Genomic DNA, 23,892 nt, shown 5'->3' with positions numbered 1-23,892 from the left:
TTTTGAGATGTATGGCCATTAACAGATTGGGTCTTTTAGATGCTTCACAGTTGACAATAAAGCCTTATAGTATAGACCACTTGCATGACAAAAAAGTTACTCTGCTATCCTATGCTATACCATGGGCATATTTGTAACCACACTACTCTACTTCAAACTGAAAAAACTAGTTTCCATATCTGTTACAATTCTAGCTCAGAACTGCAGTTTTACAGATCTCCAATATACTAACAGAAATGGATATACCTGTATTTTACGGAAGATCACTTTATCCCACAGGCTGTTATTTCTAACTACACCACTTCGAAGTTCTGCTTCTTTCCTTTTGGAGGCAAAGTCTAGTATCCACCGTTTCAATGATGTATTGGCTTGCCCAAAAATCTAGCAAAACAAAAAGTTAAATCTCACATTTGAAGTTCTGTAGACCAATCATAAAAATGGAAATAATATAATGCCTAGGGTGCCTAGAAAACCAAGCTTCTTTGGGGTATGTTAAGCTACAAGTCTCAAACCTTCATACATAAGTTTCGTACCTGGGCCAAGGCAGGAGATTCAGGCCCAGAGTCACAATAGCACTTATGCTTAGCTTAGGCACTCCAAATCCAAAAGGGTTCCAAAAAGGCACCTTAAATTCTGCTACTGAATGTGTCCAGAACTGCCACTACCTTAGTTGGTTTGGTCAATTCCATTCCTTTCATGCCCAAGCTTACTGGGGATTCACAAACTGGGCCCCTTGGAACTTGGTTGAAAGGACACTTGACCTGATAAGCATGCTCTATATATGCCAGCTTGCCAGTGGCACCAAATTCAGCAAGCAGTATGGCAGCCACAGACTATTCTTTTTGCAATACAAACTGCTTCAGAGACCATGCCCAAATTTCACAGACTTGTGATTAGAATGTTCCTCTAGAAATTAAGTCTTCTTTTTAGGGTAGAGGCTATGGTAAAAAGCTTCCACTTGAAGCTGTGCCACTGTGCAGAAGAATGAAAGATTCATGGGGCCAGAAGAACAAAGCAAGGAACATGACTAGACACTCAGCTAAGCATCATCCCTCTCCATCCTTGGAGTACTGTTCTCACCAAGTTAGATTTAGACCTGCTTGTTCTTTCAAGAGCCATTAACCTTGCATTCTGGGCACCTTAGTAGCAAAGCTTTACCTGGAAGGGTAGGGTACTCTCACCACAGCCTTCCGAGAGGAAGGAACTGATCACTTTTACACTAAAGAAAGCACTGAACCCATGTGTTTTCCATTTGCTAGACAGTCTTGCCTTAAGAGCACAAGCGTGGGGTACCACAACCTCTACTTGTGTACTGAAGCCAGTAAGTCACTTGTCCATACCAAGACACTGAAATCACACCTTTCAAAACCTGGAAGTAGTCCCCTTGAAACCTTCTCATGGCCACCTACCTGCAGCCCTGAGTTCAGTGTCCAAGTCCAGCAGAAATATAGCATTTCAGAGTCTCCCCAACTGCCATCTTAGCTATCCTCCTACTGAGGTGGAATGGATTAGCAGCAGCCCCTCTTGGGCACTTCAGCTCCCCAACTCAGATTTGATTAATTCCATTCTAAGAGATAGGCACCTAGTGAGTTGCTGCAGTATACACAAGGTCTGAGAATAAATAATTTCAATACCACACAGCAAGTCACAACCCAAGTTTTACTCCTAATCCCATCTCCTATTCAGTAACATCTGATGCCTCCCTACAAGCTCTAATGCAAAAGACATTTTCTTAATGCTTTTCTAAGAAGTATTTATTTTAAATCTTTGATCAGACTGTTCCAATTTGGCAGCTAGCAAGCGTACAACACAGTATCAGTACAGCTTTCTTCAAAGTCAATGTTTAGTTTAGTCCAATAGCTGACAAATGTTTCTGCCTGCCACAAAACAATCCAGCTCAGGTCTGAGGCAGGTTGCTGATCCCCCAGCCAGTCATTGAAGACCTAGTTGCTCAGCAGGCCAGATAAGATGGTTCCATGACCCACAGATTGTAGAGACCCCTGGTTTAGTCAGGTTTTAGATAATGCTGCTAGACACATACCACACCCTTCCCTCCTACTAGAAAAACCTTACTTTATCAAACATCCTGTTCAGAAGTCTTGGTACCACAGGAAAAACTGTTGGCTGCAGCGTTTTTAAGTCATCCATCAGTAGTCTTATGTCCCCCTGAAAGAATCCTATTCGACCTCCGTGACACAGAATCACACACTGTTAAGATTGTAAAAAAAAGAATTAAAAAATTAAATTTTATATGGATACAGATTAAACAAGTGATTCAGTATTTTTGTTCTGTTTGACTACATTTGAAATAAGGTAGACTGCCCCCTAAGAGTTAGGACTGTGAGGAGACTTCTTGGAGAACTGTCAAAGTTCAGGCATTTAGGATACCTGTACATATGCAGGGAGGCTACTTGGACATGCTGTATTATTGTGCATCACAGCAGAATCAATTAATCAAGCCTGCTGGAACATGCCAGTTAGGCAATTAGCACACTCCGGCCAGCCTCCATGTCTCGTGTATCAGTATTGCCATGCTTCAAAAATGGAAGTGGGGGCAATTTAACTAAAAATTTGTTCTACAAGCTTTAAAATGACCCAGCCACCATTCTGAAGCATGGGGACACTGATACACGAGATGCTGTGGGCACTTTAATTAGAACTTGCATCTCATCTTGCCTCCCTGGAACTTGTGTAAAAAACACCCCATGTTTGTGATAGGACAGGGGAAAAAAAAATGTGAAACAGCAAGAGATGTGGCAACTGTAAGGGTAAATCAGAGACCTAGATATAGTAGAATGAAGTATGGTAAGAAAGACTACTGACATTCTGGCATGGAAAAGCCTTAGCTAACTCATTTTTTCCAGCCACTAAGCCTATGCCAGAACTGGCAGTAATCAATGTATCACTAGTGTGGCAGGTGCAAGAATTCTAGACCCAAATAAAATCTGGATGTTGTTACCTTTTTAAAAAGAATTAAAAAGGTAACAGGATAATCTGAATTATATATGCATGAGTGAGTAGTATAAAAAGTAGTCCAACTGGAATTGTACCTTCCCATGCATTTTTCTCCATTGTTAAATGATCCCAGTTGTTTAGGTTTTGTTCATTTCTTATGAGGTACTATACTAGGTCTCACCAATGAGGGAAAGCACTTAGTTTATACTTGTCAAATACAGAGTAGCTTTAAGTTTTTTGGTTCTGGCATGGATTTGAAAGCTAGTTCAGTTAAGAGGAAAAAGCCACCAATTCAAGCCACCATTTTTTGGAAGGATGAAGTACTTGTACTCATAAAATGGACAAGCAAGCTCTTCCCATCCTTCCAATGATTCTAGAAAATGGAGGTCGTTTTAAACCAGCTTTATTGTGAATAGTAATACAACAATGAAAAAAGGTAGACCAGGGCAGGCAATTACTTCAGATGGAGGGCCACTTACCAAGTTTTGGCAAGCTGTTGAGCCACATGGGTAGCCCTGCCCCTTGACAGTTGCCTTGCCCCTCTGATAGCCATATTTGGACTGAAAATCCTGTCCCCTAACCCCTGACCTTTGCCACCAACAGTCCCTCCCCTTGTCCCCAGAAGTATTCCAGGGGGAAAAAGAGAGTGGTTGCCATCTTGGAACCAGGAAAAAAAATTACACACTAAAAAAGTAAAAAAAACATTTTAATTTTATTACAAAATATTTGTAATGGACTTGTGTACTCTTTATAGAAGGGATTTCATAACTCAAAGTCTTATTCTTATATTGTGTGTGGGGGGGTGAAAGGTATTGGGGGCATAGAGTAGGTAGGGGTTGTAGGGGCAGAGCATGGGTGCAAGAGATTTGTGGACAGCCCCTCTACCCCCAATCCCACATGCACAGTGGGCAGCCCCCACTGCTGGCAGGAAGCTCATGCCCAGTGCAGGCACTGATGCTGGGCAGGGCACAGCTCCAGCCAGCGTTGTGTTCGGGTGTGAGGAGTGCAGCCTGCCTAGCCGCCTCTATCGCAGGGGTTCCATGCTGCACACCTGCAGTTCCTGCCCTCACACAGGGCAAGCCCCACCGCAGCATCCAGCGTGGAAGCAGGGGGTGGGTCTCCCTCCACTCCCAGTGGAGTCCGCAGACCTGCACAGCAGAGGGTGGGCAAGACAGCCAGCTCCAGCACACAGCTTTGCCTGGCGTCAGTGTGGGAGCTGCAGGCACACCACAGTAAAGGCAGCAGCAGGAGCCAGCTGGGAACTGTGGGTCCAGGCAGGCTCCTGCTGCATTCTGTGGTCCCAGCATTGCAGCTGGCAGCCAAGCAGTGCAGCACGGAGCTGAGCGGCCCAGCCAGGCACCCTCTTGGCAGCGCACGGTTCCCAGCTTCAACACCAGAACCGCAGAATGCAGCAGGAGCTAGGCCGGCCCTGTGGTTCTCAGCTGGCTCCTGCTGCTGCTAGCCCCGACCCCTGGGGTCCCACAAACTCCTACCCGCTGCCACTCTTCCACGCCTGCCGCCACTGCCTTTTCCCTGCCACTTTCTTTCTTTTCCTACCCACCACCACCGTTCCCTGACCAGTCACTCCCCACCCACAGCTCCAACACCACACAGTTCTGGCTGCAGGACCAAAACCATGTGGTACAGCAGGAGCCAGCCTGGCCCAGCTGGCACCACATGGTTGCCAGCTGGGAACCATGTGTTGCCGGCTGGACCCAGCTGGTTCCTGCTGCGCCAGCAATCTTCCCCCACCTCCGCCTGTTCTTACCCAAGTTTCCCCCTTGGGCAGAGGGAGGCTGGGGAACAACCCTAGGGTCCCAGGCCAGAAGCCGCTGCTAATGCAGTGGCTTCTAACCGGGGGGAGGAAGGCTTGCTGCTGGTGCTGACATCAGGTCCTGCTGCCACTGCCAGCTCCTGTCATCTTTAACAGGCAGTCATGGGCAGATTAAAAAAAAAATAACATACATACTCTTTTTAAGGGGCCCTGTGGGCCAGATAGAATGGTCTAGCAGGCTGGATCTGGCCCATGGGCCATATATTGCCTGCCCCCGAAATAGATCAACAGCAAGGACTTCTACTAACAACTCAGTTGTTAGTAAAGAGTTCCACATAGTTAACGCTATTATTCTAGAAAAGACTCCAATTTTGTTACGCAAGTTTCTCGATAACTCAGAGGCTAAAAAGTTGTACTTCAAGTGGAAATTAGTGCCCAATACTCCGTTAACCAGATACATTCTTGTTTCTTTCTAGAACGGCTTACCTGCACCATTCTTTCAAACATATGTGCAAGAGGCAAATAGGAAATGTGTGTTTCACTTTCGTTGAGACTAAGTGCACTCTGTAAAGAAATAAGCTTCTGAATAGTTATGTACTAGTACATAAATGCCTACCTCCACAACTCTCTCAAACATATGGGCCAGAGGCAAGAATGAGATCAAAATATCATCTGGACAAGGAACAAATGCATTCTGCAATTGAAAGTGCCAAGAGGACAGGAAAAGAGATCAAATTAATGTGAAAATTAAAACTTCATGTTTACAATTAGAACAAGTACATGCTGACACACTTCTCAATAACAGATAACAAGCCAAATACAGTTTATTTGCCATAGTCTTTGGCTTTTACATACTTTGCTCAAGAAACCCCAAATAGTTCTGGGATATTTAAGTGTTTATTTTTTTAAAAAGTTTAGATTATTAATATTGAGAAGCATGCACAGCAGCCATTCAGAATTATTTTTGTTTCCTTATCATTTTCATAAAATTAAGTAGTAATCAAGCATCAAAAAGGAACTGGAGAAGCCACAAAAGTTACACTTGTATTGAATAACCAAATTATGGTCATGTGCTCTAAAGAGGAACAAACCAAAAAACCCAGTCAGAAGTTCTATTTAGCCTAACTTACCATAGATAAAGTACCACAACAGTTCGGAAGTCAACAGTCCAAAATGGTTTGTTCTTTTCCAGGACACCCAGTTTCTACTTGCAGACTGTGGGATCTCAATGTCCATGAACAGTTTACTTTTTCACCCATGTGGTAACACCCAACATGAAACTAGTTGAACTTCTGGTTCAGTCTAGTCCACTGCTATTGCAAGTAGCAGTGTCATAACTAACTCCACCCATGTTTTGAACAGACTCCATCCTAAAGCTGCCTTCTGGAAAGCTGTTCAAAAACAGTCACTGATTTAGAAACTTTGAAATTCTAGCCATGAATAAGAAAACTGTTTTATACCATTTGTTCTTATGCCAAGATACCTCAGCGTAAGTAGTCTTTTTCCTCTGGTGTTTCCTATTCTTTTCATTCCCATACACATTTCTAGACAGCAAATCGTGCTCCCTTTCAGCTTCCATTGTCCAACTTTACTATTTATCCTAACAAGCCTAGAAAGGGACTTCAATAGAAGCACAACCTCCAAGTTGGAATTGCATAGTGTTTTAAATAAGATTCAACAAAATGAGAGAATTTCTAATTAAAGCTTTTAAACTCCTCCAAACAAGGGGGGGGGGGGGGGGAGAGCCTATCATCCTAGCAGTTTTTTGCAACTGTGGTGCCAGTTCAAATTCATGTCTTTCTGAAGAAGTTTCCTCTCAAGAGGTTTGCAATGCCACCATATAAATATGCCTACTGAAATCATGCCCAATACATCGCAAAATAGCTCATGTGATTCTATGGACCAATGATTCATTGGTAGCTCAGTTATTTCAGCAATAATCTACCATAACCTCCTCTCCTGCCTTGGTTTCTTGTCCCTAGAGAGCATGATACTCTATACTATTGAAAATATCATATTTCCTTGATTCAATCCTCAAAGCAACTTAATTCCTTCTCCAGCTGAATCTCCAGTTCCTGCACCTCCTCTTCCAAGAGTTCTAGTCAAATGTTTCATATCAGGGCTTTGCCTTGTACCCATTCAGATTATATGCGTTTCAATACTCCTGCTTCTGCTAATCTCAGTCTCCTCTGAATTAACTTTAATGCTGTTGCACTACCATTATCTTCCTATTCCCTAACCTTATAGTTAAGGATCTCAAAGTCTCCTAGAAATCCCTTCTACGACTCTATTTACCGACTTCTCCATCAGTCACCAGGTCAAGCTTTTTTGTTATTGCTTTGTTTAAGTCTGGATCAGCCTACCAGCTGATCCACTGGTGAGATGAGCAGAAGCAGCAAGAAGGAGCATTTAGGAGGTTCTCCCAGGACTTCAAAAAACACAAGCTTATCAAAATTTCACCTGCACAAGATGACAGTTTTGCAACATCTTATAGAGCCTGAAGTAGAGTGAGAAACATGTGTGATACTAGATGCTTAAAAATGCTTCCACTAACCCAAAAGAAGTTGGGGGAGAGAGGGCAATTACTTTAGCACTGAAGTTTACCTCGGTAGATTTCAGAAAAGCAGACACATTGCTCACTATATTTTCATGAGTGATCATAGCTCCTTTCGGGTTTCCTGAAAGGAAGACATTGAAATGCAACAGAAGTACTTAAAAAACAAACAAAACAAACACAAACAACAACTTTCTGAAAACATCAAGTTGAAAAGACAACAACTTTACCATTTACCCTCACATACAGCTCAAAAGGGACTTTAGTTAGAAGCACAGCCTCCAATCAGTTACATGGTGTTTTAAGTAACATTCAATGAAAGGAGAGAAATGCTAATCTGTTTTCAAGATTCATTAAAATGACATTTCTACAGTAAATTTTGGTGTTAGAATGCTACAAACTCAAGGAGACTGTTAACCTTTTTAGTCAGATTCATCTCCAACCAAAAAATTCTAGGCTTCTAGGAAAGGGATCCATTCAATACTGATGACAAGAGTCATTATTATTGGAGCTTTTTGAGGCATATCTGGCTAGCATCTTCACTTATCTTGTACTCTGTACCTGCTGGAGCTACACTTATACTTAAGGGAGGGACCACCTTTCCAGAGAATGTGCTAAAGAATAGAAGCAAATTGTGTATGGACTCCAAAGTATGAGACAGCTACAACTTTAAAAAGATTAGGCATAAAGGCTTTAACATTTAGCCATTTAGTTTTACTTTATGCCAGTCCTTATTTTATGGTAGGTTAAAGTTGCCCTGGATGTCTGTTCTTGAAGATTCATTTTGCTCTCCAGGAAATTTGTTTCCCTACTGGCCAATCCAGTAAAAAAGGAGCTCTAATACCCGTTTGCCATTTTCAGCTAAGAGAGAGTAAGCTAGTAACACTGCAGCAGGAGTCATTTGGAAAAGCTGCTCCCAAATTAAAAAAAGTTTTGCCTATTCAGTATAAGAGTCTGCAAAATTCAATTAAGTGTACCTGTAGTTCCACTGGTGAAACAGATGATTGCTAGATCTTCTGGCTTTGGAGGCTAAAAGAAAGTAGTTAGTATGGTTAAGATAAGTATAAAGAGTTTTCTATATAAAAATGAGTCTTTTGAATAATGAAGGTGGTAAGTTTGTGCTATACAGTTTGATCTAAAACCAACTGGAATTAAGCAATGCAGATCAGTTTTCTGCTGAACTAGTTCAATACTTACCACAGGTTTTTGTCTGTGAATTCTTCCCAGCTCCTAAAATGAGAAAAGGGGGTTCAAATATTTTGGCTTTGTGTTCAACTGACCCAGAAGTTAAGAGCAGATATTTTAACAAATGTCACTTCAAAGTTGACAATATTTACTGATAAATAGAATCCAATTTAGCTTAACAGAAACTAGGTGCACAGAACAGTCAAACCAACAACACTGACTATGCAAGCTCTTTTGTCCTTGTAATTTGACAGACAAAAAAACTAGAGTGAAATTTGAAACCTATGGACTAAGATTAGTCTGTTTCCATTTTAGAAGTAGAAAATAGAATAACTAAAAAGTCCCTGATTATTGCAGCAGAACTAGAAATACCTGCTAAACTAGTAGACCAAGCTAAAGACAAAAGATGCCACAGTCAGCTTACTGAACAGATACGATATCACAGTAAGCATCTGTTGACAACATTTAATCCAAAGGTTCCTTTTCTACAGCCTAAATTATAGCTCTTTACATTCTCCTACATTTTGTTTCCATGCCAAGGACATGTTTTAATCTGCACTAACAGACTCAGAGAGAACATATTTCCAACCTTTATATTATTACACTAGAAATCAACAACTGGAGAGACAGCCTTGATGTCTCAAGTAATGACAATATCTAACAAAAAAGAGAGCAGCACACATGTTATTGATTACAACAGCTAATTGTGCTCTAAGAGCTCATTTCATTCAGCCCTGTCACTGTGACAGGATGGAGTTTCCTACTTCTTCCAGAATTTCCTTTTACTGCTTTACAAAGTAGCAATCTGATACAAGGCAGAAACTCACTAGCTACCAATTCCTCCTATACACTGCAAGAAAGAACTAAAAATCTCTCTTTTCACTTCACTCAACTATAGGAGCAACCCATGTTGATTATGGGCCTCTTCCAGATTTGAAGCAAACTCAGGCTGGAAAGGCTTAGAGCTAGATAAATTTGATCCTGAAGTTCTTCCTCTCACCAGTAGAGGATGTAATAGCTCAAAGAAAAGCAGATTCAAGAACTGAATTTCAGCACCAACTAACTTTAGAAAAAAGTTCACATATTCCAAGTAAGAACAATGAGTGCTTATATATAAATGCAGGCTTGTATACAATCTAGGATTTAAGTACTATTTGAGGCCTTAGATGTGAGGGCTGAATGCATTTCAGTTTCTTTAATCCGCTTTAGAAAAATGCAAGAATGAAGTACTGCATGTTTGCTTATCAGCTTTAACCTATTAACGGCCCAACCTGAAGAAGTATGAAATAACCTTAGAAGGGATTTAGTGAAGAAAATGTTTCTTTAAGATGTCCTTGGCTGTACTGGTACTACACTCCCTTGGCTATGTGCTGTGATATATTTTAGTCTTAAAGTTCTCATGGATTGGCAACCACACCTCATTAAGAATTTGGCTGATTTCATCTGAAGGCAGTTATGTTTCTAGTGGTCATACAGTAGTTCAGCTTATACTTGGGAAGACCTGAAGAGGGGCGTTACTGAACACACATACTGAGATTTAAAAACCTCAATACTTCCATAGACAGGGGACAAAAAAAAGAGACGTATTCAGAGCTTGACTTTTCCCATTAACACAGGAAGGTTTGGCCCACTGACTAGGCACACATGGGCCAGACCTGAACCACCTGCACATCAGATAACTGTGGGCCACATTTCTTCTGCAGAATTCCACCCCTGCCCTGCAACATGTCAGGATTTGTTGTTTTTCTTGGTTCTCCCCTATCCTCCAAAGCTTCCTCAGAAGCACTGTATTCTGGCTGCAGCCAAGGCTAAGGAGTTTGATTGCGATATGCCAGTGTTCACCAGAGCACCCCAAGGGATGACTAGGTCGAACGGTCACAAACTCCTGCAAGACCGCTTCAGGCTGGACATAAGGAAGAATTTCTTTACTGTCCGAGCCCCCAAGGTCTGGAACAGTCTGCCAGCGGAGGTGGTTCAAGCACCTACATTGAACACCTTCAAGAGTAAATTGGATGCTTATCTTGCTGGGATCCTATGACCCCAGCTGACTTCCTGCCCTTTGGGCAGGGGGCTAGACTCGATCTCCTGAGGTCCCTTCCAGCCCTGATGTCTATGAAATGCTTCTGCTAGGACTTAAACCCATAGATTCCTCGCTAAAGGGTACCGTCCCTCTACTCAGGGTCAGGCTGATCAACATATATTTTGCAGTTAGGAAGGAATTTTAGCCCATGGTCAGCTTAGTACAGACTGGGGGCTTTTACCTTTCTTTAAAGGGGAAGGGGAGGCATGGCTCTCTTCCTTAGATTTCTCAAGCATATTTTCAACAACTTTTGCAGCAGCAAGATGTTGGCCCACTGCAGCAGGTTAGGAGGTTATGTCTTGTCTCTGTGTCAGGGTGGACAACGTAGATCTACCAATAGGTTTGTACAAGATGGTTTGGATAAGAATCCTGCCCCGGCAGGTGGTTAGACTAACCTTCTGGAGGTCCCTTCCAGTCCTACCTACTTGTGCTCTCAGGACACAGGGGAAGTATTGAGTACTTACTCAGGCTAGGTATTTGCCCAGAAAGTTAAGAGATACCGCCTCAAAATCATCTAATTTTGAGTTGAAATAAAATGGTAAATTTTTCACTATTTGTCATCCAGGAACTGGAGACTTAGTTTATTACAGGTTGAATTGCGAGATGCAATAGTATATTCACAACGTTTAAGGAGAACTTTAGACATGGGTCATTTGCCTCCACTGCCTGGCTCAAATAGTTATAAAGCTTTGTGTGCTCTATAAACAAAAGTCACCACTAGAGTCACTTCACTGCCATACTTCAAAAATCATATGATTGGCTTATAACAGCCCCAAAAATCTGAGAACCATTTTACCTCTTCCTGATTAAAAAAAAAATTGAAGGAGACTAATCAAATACACTTAGCATACCAGCAGACTTTAAATCAAAGTGATATTAGCTGTCCAAAGTTATTTGTAGGCTGAACAAAATATACTAAAAAGACCAGTCTCAATATGTTCCCAGGACACCAAGGCAAAAAAAGTTCTGTTGTACAGTACTAAGCCTTTTTTTTTTTTGGGGGGGGGGGGGAAAAAGAGCAGCAGCAGCAGCAGCAGCATCCCTTTTAAAAAGGCAACCCTTTTTTCCCCCTGCTGTTGTGGGACAATTCCATTCTGAATCCAAGGAAAGTGAACAGAAACAAAAAAGTGCAAATCTTCAGAGCTCAAAGCAGAGAGAGAGACAGAGACAAAGACATTCTGAAAAAATGCTGTTTCCTTGGTCTCAGAAGGCCTGTAAGACAATAGTCTCTTGTTCCATTTGGTATTAGCAGTGTCATTAAGGCTTCTATTCCTGAAAAGAGAGAGTTCGCTTGTGCACCACTGTGTTGCTTTAGTGCAGTTTATGCAACTACCAGATGGAAGGTGTTAGTGTTTGGGCTAGTGATATTAGCTGTCTATCCCTATAGATGGAACCCATTTTTACCACAAGATTGCAACAAAAATAAGGCAGTTATGTCATAGAAGATGAACTGTAATAATTCTGCTGGCTCTGTATCTTATTTAATACACACATCTTGGGGGAAACAACTGAGAGACTGGCATTACCTTAGAACTAGTTTTTTTTGTACCTTTTGACTTAGCAAATATTTTTAATACTCATTTTAAGCATTGCAAAATGCCACTACCAAGTTGTTTACTTGCTAAGGTTCTCTTTTGTGTACCTAGAAGTCACCCTTTAGCCTTCATTTTTTGTCAAAGTTCAGTATTTCGAAACCAATTCAACAAGAAAATCATTACTCCACTGGACCCCAAATCCCAATCTCTACAAGGTGCTTATCTTTAAGAAGTGTAGTTAGAGAGGAGATTCTGGATTGAAATGGTAAGGCAGGGAAAATACATAACTTACCTCTATTTCTCTCATGCTGAAAATCTCCACCCCACACTTCTTTCCACGCTCTACAAGATCACTGTCAAAGGTCTCCATCATAACAATAGTGTTGAGGACTGGCGTTTCCCCTTTTTCCACATTACTTAGCAAAAGTTTGGCCTTGTCAGATTTGTCACAGAAAACCAGTGCTATGTCAGCTGAATTCAAGAGGAGAATAGCACATTATTAGTATAAGTCTGGATATAGTATACTAGGTTTAAAAATAAATAAAATTTGAAAAGGTAGAAAATGTACAGAGAAGGACAACAGAAGTAAGTCAGGGGCCTGCAACATTGCCATGAAAGGAAGGATTAAAAAAAAAAAAAAAAAAAAAAAGGCTAGGACTTTAGTTTGAAAAGGAGAAGGCTGATGGGAGATGAGCGGTCCATAAAAATCATGAAGGGTATGAACCAAGTGAACAGGGAGCTGTTGTTCACCACTTCCCAGAATATTAGAACTAGGAGGCACCCACTAGAACAAACTTAAGGAGCAGTTAACTTGGGAGTTCATTGCCACAGGAGGTGGTAGAGGCAGACAGCATAAAACAGGGACTAGACAAATTTATGGATGATAAATTGATTAACAGCTATTAAACAGGGTGGTTGGAGGCATTTCCTTTGGCATCTCTGAACACATTATGGTGGATACCAAAGAAGGTACCGAATACAGTACAGATCACTCTAGATGTATCCAGTTCACGTTTCCCTCTAAAACATCCCGTCTTGGCTCCGTCAAAGACAGAATACTGCCCTAGATCTGCTCTACGATCTAGATCAGAATACTGCTCTGATCTGACTACGCATGACATTTATGTTCTTCTTATGTAGACACCTTAGTGTTGTTTTATATAAGGCTACAATCCTCTTTACCAGATAAAGTCTGTCATCTTATGCTCATATTTTGATCAACAGGAAATATCATACCTTTGTTCACAATGTAACAAATTGCATCAGCTCCCAAGGTATCATAAAGAGGCACTACCACCATGGAGTATGCATAGCATCCCTGTTCAATGATAACCCACTACATAAAGAGAGAGAGAGAGAGAGAAGAGTAAAAACAAAACCGTGAGTCAGAATGTGGCCATTTGTCCTGAACAGCAGAGTTTCAAGACTCATGAATGCTAGCATTAGATTCTCAAAATAAATTTAAGATAAAGAAGGTTCAGGCAAATGAATTAAAATAACCCTTCTTTTGCACCTGCTTACTAAAGGGGACACACTGCAGAGATGGTCTTTCTAAATCAAGTTGTAGCCAAGCCAGTAGTTTATAAATTGAAGAATGTATCTGAACTAGCATCTAATTAAAGATAAAGCCCTGCCCCTCCCACCAACAGAAGTTTAGGTAGGCTTTATTAGAGAGAAAAAAAAAATTCCCCAATGCTCCATCACCATCAATTTGATCCTTTAAGATCTGTAATGTTAGCCAATTCCAGTTAACTGAGAAAGCTACATGCATCTTTAAGCTGTCCTCCCCTTGCATCTATGATTTTTTAGGGGCTGCACAGGGAAAGGAGGGGTGGGGAGAAGGAATCTCAGGACTTAATACAAGAAAATGTAAGTGTCTTCATAGGAAGTTAGCCAGTCCATTGCTTGACCAAGTTGCAGTATTAACGTGTTTATTCTTGAGATTATTTAATGATGTAGTTTGTGTTACTGAGGTGCAAACTACAGAAAGAAAAAAAAAAAAACACAAAAACAAAAAACAAAAAAATAAAAAAAACACACAACTTTCTGGTATGTTTGTTAAGCTCATCTAGAAAGGAGTTGGAAGTTTCCTGAACTAGGAAAGAATTGCCACATTTACCGATTAAGCCAGAATCTGAAGAAGTCCCTGTTGTGTCAGTTGCAACACTGTTTCATACTCCTTTCATAAAAAGCCTTTTTATAAGATTTGTGCAATGCCTGCTTACAGACAAGACACTTAAAGCCAATGTTGCCCAATCTTTAGTCCAGTTCCAAAAAGGTGCCCTTTCCTTTTGCAAACAAGGAAAATTTCTTCTCTGCTTGACAGAAAATAAAAGTCCCATTAAATTACCACTCTCTCAAAGTTTGAATTTTTTTTAAAGAGTGTTTGAGCAAGAGGTGTGCTAATAATTTCCATACTAAAAATTTTCCACAGATCAGAGAAAATTCTTTTGACTCAAATAATGCCAGGCCAGCTTTAAGAGGGGTATTAGTGATAGCTGTTGCCACACTCCTTCCAGTGATATGAAATATGAAAAAAAGATATACTAAGACACCAAAACTTAAAATTGGTATTCACTAGTGGCCTACTTTTCAAAAGACAATCCAAATGGGTGCAAAGCCCACAATCCATCCTAGAAATAGCTCTCTTAGTGGACACAAAATGCTCATCCTTAACTCCGATTCTTGGATTTAAAAACCTCACTAAGTCCACTAACTTAAAGTATCACATTGGAGAAGTCAATCAGGCCATCCCAGCCACTGATCAGTCTCCCACACAACTTCTCACTAGCAGATCAACTTTTGGCTCCTTTAGTGCCAAAATAAGGCTGAGAGTCTAGAAAAGCTGAAGTGATCAATGAAACCCATTTATTAGGAATCTTCCCACTTTTCCTCCCTCCCTCCATACTTTTTTTAGGACGTGGAGATAGTGTTGTAGCACTGGGATTCTTTCTGTAAAACCTAAGTGAATGTTTAGGAGTCAAACTTCATATCCAAGTTCTGGTAGTTGCATGTTTGGGGGGGGGACACTACCCACTATGCACTTGAAATCTGAAGTTAATGTTGACACTCAGGCATCAACCTGAATCTAGAGTTTTTGTACAAGTTGCTTAACCAGTTTTTTGTTTTTTTTTTAATATATACAGATTTTGATCTATTATGAAATCCAAATCATGATGGTTTTTCTTTTTTTTGGGGGCGGGGGGAAGGTTGTTTGTTTAAGTACTAAATACGTGATTTAAAGGACAAGTTTTGTAATTTAATTCTACTTCAAACAAGCTGCCCTTGGTATTGGACTGAAGGCAAGTATTTAAAATGTTATTTCTACATGAAGATGCAGTATCTGAGCTACCAGAAAAAAGGTATTAAAGAGCAGTATAGTTTCATCAGCATGGCACTCTACCAGGGCTAAAAATGCCCTGCTTATTAGGACAGTGGCCTCTTGCACCAAGTGCCATGCTAATATAGCAACATGGCTTATGGAGTGCAAGCAAGCTCTGGTATTCCAACATATTCTGGTTCAACATTAAAGTGTTCTTTAGATCACTTAAGTTTGACTAACATTTTAAAGGCTTATGATACAAAATGATAGCTTTCAGTAAGCAATGTGGTATTTTACAATGGATACCAGGTCATCAATTGATGGCTCCCTTAAGTAGGATCTGGGTCTCATCCCTCATTTTTCTTTTCACTACTTATAAAGGCAACCTTATTCAATTATGCCATTCATCTAGCTTCCAAATCTCATTTATTGATCTGTAATATTTGCTATTTTTCCATGTTCTGGCCCAAAGAGTTGGGTGATTTTTGGACCTGTTGGTCCAAGACATTTGAAAAGTTACCTGCCTTTCAACAACACTTGCACACGTTTTAAAAAAAAAAAAAAAAAAAAAAAAAAAGATGCTTATGTGGGTGGCCTAATTTCTTGAAAAAAAAAAAAAAATCTTATTAACAGTTATGTCACATGCAGATGCTGCATACAATAGGAGTTTTTTTGTTGGGGGGGGGGGGGAAGGGAGGAAGAGGAGATAGACAGTCTTCCCCCAACAAATTAACAGCTCCAAGTATATTCTTTGAAAGAACCTTCAACTTGCTTTCAGCTCATGAGAGCTCAAGACACTGAAGAGTCCACATTTTGCTAACATTTTTTGCATACAAGAGCAGCATGAATTGATACTCTGGGCAAACACTGTGATATCTGGGAGCACTAAACTATTTCTTCAGAGATCCATGCCCAGTTTTGAGATAATACTTTATGAAACTAAGCCATCCAAAAAGTGTTATATTTGTGCTCGTTAAGCAAGGATTATTACTAAGTACCTTAGGCATTAAGCCACTAAGTTATCACTTTAAATAAGGACAAGTGAAGGTTGAATGCAACAGAGCAGAGCAAGCAGGTTAGTTTTTCCACTTGGGGACATTTATGTCCTGGAGTTAAGTCTTGAGTTGACTATGACCCTGTTGTAACCTTACCCTGTAATATGCATCTCCATCTACAGGCCATCTGACCCCAACATTTTCAGAAAGGGAATATTAAATATGGGTTTCCACTACAATTGTTACTTGTATTGTGTTGTCCTACATCATAGAAGAATGTGTATAGTAAAAGAAGGGTGCTATTTAGGAGACTGAACCAGTGTTTGGTAGTATACTTAAGGGTTTGGGTTTTTTGGAGTTGGCTTTGTCACACATTTGAGCCTGTTACCTCTGGTCTGTTTTGTGCAAAGATTCCTATATACTGATCTGGAGCTGGTTTGTAGCCTCTATAAAGTAGAGCTGAACCCACACATTCTGCTCTCTCTGAAACCTGAAAGACAAAGACAGTCAGCCAAGTTATTAGCAGCAAGTTGATAAGTGCACTGTAAGTATCTGTCTCTGATGCATATATGTCTCACAGTCTTACTAAATCTACATTTTGAATGTTCTCTAGGTCTGGGATAAAGATGTTGCACTCTCCACTTTTGGTCAATTCAGGTGAAGTCTAGTGTCATTCAAAAAAATATTCCAAGTCCTATTCCAGTTGGACCTGGAGGCACAGTACTATTTCATGCAGATGTGCATAAAACATCCAGGCAGTTGGGCCTGCATTAAATCCAAGGGTTGCTGTACATGAATGGATTAAAGTCTCCAATTTCTGGTTGATCTGAGCCAGACTACACATCATCTATTCCTCATACAGTTATGAAACTGTACAAGTTTCTCTGCACTGTTTGCAAGAAGGTGGCTTCCTTGCAAAGAAAGCAGAAAAACAGAGTAGGGGTACAAGAGATGCTTCTAGACATTTCCCATTACATCTACAATAATGCTTTTCTACTGTAAGCTCAGAATGTTTCTTGTACACAATGGCAGTCATTCCCTACCCTCAAGTTGGCGAGAGATTTTTACTGGGCTCTCAAAACAGAAGCTTTTTCTTAATGACATGAAAATGCTTCTAATTTCAGAATGTTACCATATCATCTAGAGAACCTAGCAGTATACATTAGATCAGAGTCACAGCAAGTTTAAAGTCAGTCAATACCTTCATTAACGAGAAGTCTGACAGTTATTGCTACTGAGAGACTTTGTTAGGACAAGTCTTTAATTTTATAGATGCATTTGGTTATATAGTAGTGGTCACAAGCACACCTAAATCAGTTCTTTTGTGCTTTCTGAAGCATAACCAATACAGTTTGCATCTGAAAACTTGTGTGGACCTGGATATTTGTTTGTAGAGACTGTGCAAGCAGTAACTTAAGGCCCACCTATTGTAATGGGCAGAGCTCCAAATGTCGAGCGCACACAGCATCTTAAATGAGGTTAACTAACTGCTTGCAACAATAGGAACCAAAGGGTTGCCAAGCCATTTGAAATACTAGAACATCTTTTGGGCATTTTGTTTAGATTTACTTTGAAAAAAGGCACCCCTCTCAAAAGTGCTGTTCTCCTGTCACCATTTCCTCTATAGAGGCTGAACTCTTGGACCAGACATTCGAGTCTTGTCCAAGGGTGCCAGGGTAACCAAACTATGGTTTGAGCCACAGGCAACTTGGATAGTACAAACGTAGCTCCTAATGAAAGAAATATAGGAAATTGAGCAGGGGTTGTACGTGCAGATCAACTCTGGAGCACGTACATCTCAATAGCTCTGTGCCATGCAGCTCTCAGCCATATCAAGTTTAGTTACCCTTCTGTTAAAGAAATAACAAGCGCTCTCTCGTTAACAGAAGCATAATTGAGGTTACTTTAGACAGCACCAGAGCTTTACAATATACATCTTGTAGTCATAACAACAATAGCAAATCTTTGAGCTGGAATAGCTCCTTACCTCTTTATAGGAGATCCACTCATATGGTTGATTTGGTTTCCTAACACCAAGACAGGGGCCATTATCTAAATAGATGGAAGTCCATAGTTACACCAGGTTTGGCTAGACAGAGTGCAACTAGTCCCACCACCCCGAGGCATGTGGTAGGGCAAGGGCAGTATGGCAGTTGGGCTTAACTTCCTGCCCCTGTGGCAGTGGCTCCTTATGGTTGCCTCCGCTTGTCACTACCACTGCCAGACCTGCAACAGCTCACCAAAACTCCTTAAGCAGCTCTCCAGCCCAAATAATTGCCCACCCCTGGCATAGACTAAGGACCAAGGTGTTCTCCAGTCTGGACTTCACCTCACACAGTACAGTCCAAAATGGACCATGGCCAGATTCATCTTCAGAGATCCTAATGTACTCTCTACCCTCTTATGCTAGCCCCTTGTCTTAAAGGGGTTAAGCATTTGCAAGTGCTATACTGAGATACCCCAAGCTAGTCATGAGCACACTAGCTTAAATGTTGTAGGGACTCTAGCAGGGCTGTGTGAAGCTTGGGTAATGTCATTCCAAATAAATAAATAAAATATTCCAAGTCCTATTCTAGTTGGACCTGAAGCCCCAGTATTATTTCATGCAAATGTGCATAAACATCCAGGCAGCTGGGCCTGCATTAAATCTGAACAGAATTGGGAGACCAATTAAAAGCTTAATCCAAATCAATTCGGAAAAGATTTGGCTGCTTTGGAGATTTGACCATAGACTAAACAGGCAGCAGCCCTCACTATGCTGGACACAGCTGCCTCTGGATGGTAAGTCTGTTGTGTCAGGTGGAAGGACAGGGACAAGTTGCCTAGCTGGGGCAGGGGACATGGGATGCAGGTGCGGCAGAGGCTATGCCCTGCTGCTGCTCACTCCAGGCAGAAGGGGGCAAGCAGCAATATGGCATAGCCCCCGCTCCCAGTGCTACCGTGCCTGCATCCCGCATCCCCGCCCCAGCTGGGCAGCTTGTCCCAGGCCCAGCCCCAATTCCTCCCTCCCCCGCTCTGCCTACCAGACTTACTAGCTGATGGCAGCTGTGTCCAGTGTGGTGAGGATTGCTACCTGTTTAAATATATGGCCCATTCAGCCTAATTGAACTGGGACAGTGATTCAAATCTCCAAATCAAACCGCTGTCCCTCCAAATTGCCCAAATCCAGATCCTAAGTGAATACCTGCTGTTTCACACAGACCTAAGCTCTAGTACAAGGCAGTATTATGACACGATGCCCAAGCTAGCTTGGGCATCTCAGAACAATGCTACCTTGTACCATCTGTTAAGCCTTGTCAAGAGACCCCAATAGTTGAACTTTTGAAACTAACAGCCCTGTTACACATTGCAGTTTGGATCTGCTCAAATGCTGATCAGTGTTAGACTAGGTCAAGTTTGAAGCAGCCCCACCTTAAGGCTAAAAGCCTTCTCCAACTGTCCATGATCTGCACACCTCTGCCTTGCCATTGGCAAGTGGGGGCCTCACTAGTACCTACAGGTGCAAGTTGCCACTACAGGGCTGGTGAGCCAGGACAGGCTTCTATCCCTGCTCTAGGTAGGGGTGAGGAAGAACAAGAAGCTGGAAGGCAGAGAGAATTAATGAGATGAGAGTAATGAAGTAAGAGGTAGAAAGGAAGTGGAGATACAGGAAGGGTGGTGAAGTGAAGTCAGCCAGCTAGTGAAGGATAACAGTCATAAAGAAAAATAAAATTTAAAAAGAGAAATAAAAAGGAAGTAAATTAAAGATGGTCTCAGGTTTTAGTAATTTGGGAATGGGGTGTAGGGGGTGCTGGTCATGCTTCCTAGGATGGCTGGGTGGTAGGAGCAGCGCAGAAAGATGCTTTTGGGGAAGCTACTGCCTCTGCCCTGGGAAGAAAGGCCTAGTTCAAGGGCACACCCCCTCTCCCTATTTCTGGGGCTCTCTCTGCCATGCCACCTGGCTAGCTGGCACATGCTCTTTAGGCTGTTTGCATAGGGTTGCACCCCTGGGGGTGGGAAAGTCACACCAAGAGCAGAAGCAGGAGTTGGCTGTGCCAGAACTGTCCCCTGGGCAGTAGAGTTCAGGGAGTAGAAAGTTTGGTCCACAAAGAACGGGAGGGTAGGAGAAAGGATACTGCATCACTGCAAATTAGGTAGCTCATCTGTTGGGAGTGGCTATGCATTAATGGAATGTAAGATGGGTAACATGGATCAGAAATATAATCATGCTACTCCAGGACAGGCTTAAGCTGCCTAAAAAGTGTGCTTAAAGCTAGATTATAGTGATAATATGTGGGCAGTTCAGGGGTCAAGAAGTTCCAGAAGCTGCCTAAAATTAAAATATGTAATAAGGCCCCCAAGAGAGAACTTACCTGACACCTGCATGCCTCTTTGGAAGATATCACAGACTGTTCTCACATCGTCATAGTAGTATATCAGTGGCTCATCACTATTAAGCAGTGCTGATCGTCGAGCATGCTCACCACCCTACAGAAGAGAAAGAAAAACTGACTATTTCCAACTAAACTGGAGCTGCACAAGTGTGTTTAGTGAAAGCACTAGTAGTTAGACTGAGACCAAAACAATTCTCGAGAGTTATGAAGCTCAGAGGGGCCTGTTCACTGAGCTCTCAGTTATAACTAAAAGTCACAATTCAGAATTAGGATAGTAGCAGAGGACCAGAGTTTGTCCTTCACTTTCCATAGCATCGTCATGTCAAATTCTTTAGTCAGGATTTGAGGTAGCATGAAGATTGGGGGAGGTGGGGAAGTTTGCTGTTTTTACTTTCTCTATAGGTTGGAAAGTTTTAAATAGGGTGGTTTTGATCTATGTAATATATTAGAACTCTACCCAGCTTTGTCTTTGTCCTCCCCTCCCCCTTTCTGACATATATGAGGAAAAAAGTTAACATCATAACCTTTCAAATTTTAAATCTCTTTGCTTTCGTAAGTTTGACTCAGCATAGCAAAAAAGGTTTTAAGAAATAAAATAAAAAAAATGAAGTTCAAGTTAGATTTTAGGAGATCTTAAAAACTTATTCTAGAGGAGTTATCCATAAAAAGGTCTATCTGAACACCAGACAGTTACTTAATGCACTTTATCACTCCTGTATAAGGCATTCAAAAGGAGTGCCTCTTGGTCTAGTTGACAGAGACAGGCAGAGGAGCATATCTACAAGTTGAAACGGACGAAGTTAAACTGGTCCTGGGGCCAGTTCTGTTCAAGATCTTCATTAACTATCTGGAAGATAGCATAGAGTACACCCTAAGCAAGTCTGCAGATGACACCAACCTGCAGGGGCGGGGGGTGTAGTAGATACACTGAAGGGTAGGGCTAGGATTCAGTGCAACCTAGACGAATTGGAGGACTGGGCCAAAAGAAATCTCATGGAGGTTCAGCAAGGACAGAGTGCAAATTCCTGTACTTAGAACAAAAGAATCCCATGCACTGCTACAAGCTTGGGACCAACTGGCTAAGCAGCAGTTCTGCAGAACAGGACCTAGGGGTTACAGTGGACAATAAGATGAAGTATGCTTAGGGGTCCCTTATTGCCAAGGCAGTCAATAGCATACTGGGCTTCATTAGTAGGAGTGTTTGCCAGCAAATCAAGGGAAGTAATTCTTCTCTGTTCTGCACTGGTGAGGCCACATCTGGGAGGATGGTGGTCAGTTTTTGGGCCCCGCACTACAGACAGGAAGTGAACAAAGTTGGAGGGAGTCCAGTGGAGAGCAATGAAAGTGGTTATGTGATGTATGCGGAGAGGCTGAGGAAACTGAGCTTCTTCTCTATACTAAATAAGAGACTGAGAGGGACTGAGATAGCAGCTTTCAGCTACCTGAAAGGTGGTTCAGAAGAGCATGGAGCTAGACCACACACCTTCCTGGCTCAGTGACTGGTGCCTCCTGGGTCTGAGGGGGCACCCAGGGTCCTCCCAACAGCCGATTGTCAAGCCGGGGGTTGCAGAGGGCCCCCCCAGCGTGCATGGCAGTGGACCCAGAAATAGACCGGAACTATTTCTGGTCCACTTCTGGGTCCGCCACCAAGCACGGGGGGGGGGGCTCCCCCACACTCCTGTAGGACACTCTGTCTGCCCCACCATCTCAGTGTGCACAAGCCGCACCTGGTACCTCAAGGTATGTAGAAACCACACACACATCCATGGCCGAATCGCTGATTCCCTGAATCAGCAATAAATCTTCAGACTTGGATTCGGCCAAATTGAAAGTCAGGGACAGGGATCCAAATCAACTAATCAAATCACTGTCCCTGATTTGCACCAAATCCAAATAGAATATGGCGTGCTTCACACACCCCAAATATTTAACCAAATTAGTGACTTGTTACCTCTACACATTATTTCATAGGGCAAGCTCCAGAACATACTTGCATTTGTTTAATCCTACGCTTATCCTGTGGGAGTTATAGGCATGCTACTAGAGGAAGAGGTATACTGTATAACTGTATTCCATTTCAAATGTCTCATTATCAGTTGCCAGCTTCAAATATAGGACTGCAGTTTGTGGAAAGAAGAGGGAGGTAGCTTTATGGAGGTTCACACCTAGTCAAAGCTACTGTGTCAACCTAACAGTGGAACTGAATTAAATAGACCGTCTATTCAGGATACCACAATTTCTAGATTGTACTGTTTGCTTGTCACTATGCCACTCCATTTTATATTCTAGTTTGTCCCCTGCCAAACTAGATTCAGCATGTCAATCCAGTAGTCTCAAGGCAGCTTGCAAAGGCTTCAGTTTACAAGAAACACTTTAGTGTCAAGGTGTACCAAACAAGGATGCAGGCCAACCAACTGGATAAGCGAACTGACTGCATTTTTCTTTGTGAAACAGATCTATATACTTAGCAAAGTGTGCACCTTGGACCACCATGTAATGAATTCCTCAAATTATTATTTAATAGTGTGGGAAGGGAGGAGGGAAGAGTGGAATCCAATACTGAAATTTCAAGAACTACCCTATTGTTTATCGTCACTTCTTCCTACAAGCAGCAGGTTACAGCCAAATTTCACACGCTACAGTTTTATAACTGGCCAGTGATTCCAAGGTGTCAGTTTCCATCAGGAAGTCGTTTCCCGAGGGGGAGGGGGGACAGGGACACAGAAACAAGGCATTTACCATGAATCTAATGCTAGTCATTAGAACCACAGCAAAGCTGGCCTGGATTAGTTCGCTCATTTTTACTGCAACAACCAAGTGATTATGTTACTGGGTTCAGTTTCATTTCAGAGTACAGAGGAATAAGTGCTAGCCTTAGACAAGTTCTTATTATCTGATTTCATATGGAATGGTCTTTTCAGAAGCCTTGTCTTTGGCACAGCATCCCATCCAGCAGTGCTTTTCTTCAGGTGAAGGCCAGAATGAGGACTCTGTGAATTCATTGCAGAAGAGCTATTTATACATTTTACACCATGTATTCAATTAATTTTTAAATATATACCTAGTATAGAGTTATGCTAAAGTCATGTTCTTAAGAGATCAAGAAACTCTTTACCAAT

The 23,892-nt window shown here is 41.7% G+C and overlaps 1 protein-coding gene across 5 annotated transcripts in view; it reads right to left on the bottom strand.

Moving 5' to 3' along the window:
* The window catches only part of ACSL1 (acyl-CoA synthetase long chain family member 1), a 56,059-nt gene that overhangs the window by 17,257 nt on the left and 14,910 nt on the right, over positions 1-23,892 (bottom strand). For 4 of the 5 annotated variants that reach the window (XM_090036101.1, XM_090036100.1, XM_090036102.1 and 1 more), the window contains 11 exons: positions 20,753-20,867; positions 18,388-18,452; positions 16,789-16,890; positions 13,320-13,419; positions 12,376-12,554; positions 8,481-8,513; positions 8,261-8,312; positions 7,334-7,407; positions 5,346-5,423; positions 2,074-2,208; positions 247-381 (listed from right to left, as the gene is read on the bottom strand). In XM_090036101.1, coding sequence (XP_089892227.1) covers positions 247-381; positions 2,074-2,208; positions 5,346-5,423; positions 7,334-7,407; positions 8,261-8,312; positions 8,481-8,513; positions 12,376-12,554; positions 13,320-13,419; positions 16,789-16,890; positions 18,388-18,452; positions 20,753-20,867 — 1,068 coding nt within the window. Of the gene's footprint in view, positions 1-246; positions 382-2,073; positions 2,209-5,215; positions 5,294-5,345; positions 5,424-7,333; positions 7,408-8,260; positions 8,313-8,480; positions 8,514-12,375; positions 12,555-13,319; positions 13,420-16,788; positions 16,891-18,387; positions 18,453-20,752; positions 20,868-23,892 lie in introns of all 5 variants that reach the window. The other variant, XM_090036104.1, reaches the window with a different exon arrangement.

Source organism: Crocodylus siamensis, chromosome 2 (genome assembly GCF_052110815.1).
Source record: "Crocodylus siamensis isolate JL-2025a chromosome 2, ASM5211081v1, whole genome shotgun sequence".
Classification (NCBI taxonomy): Eukaryota; Metazoa; Chordata; order Crocodylia; family Crocodylidae; genus Crocodylus; species Crocodylus siamensis.
The sequence above is the reverse complement of the archived record's forward strand: the minus strand, read 5'-3'. Positions and strand labels throughout refer to the sequence as shown.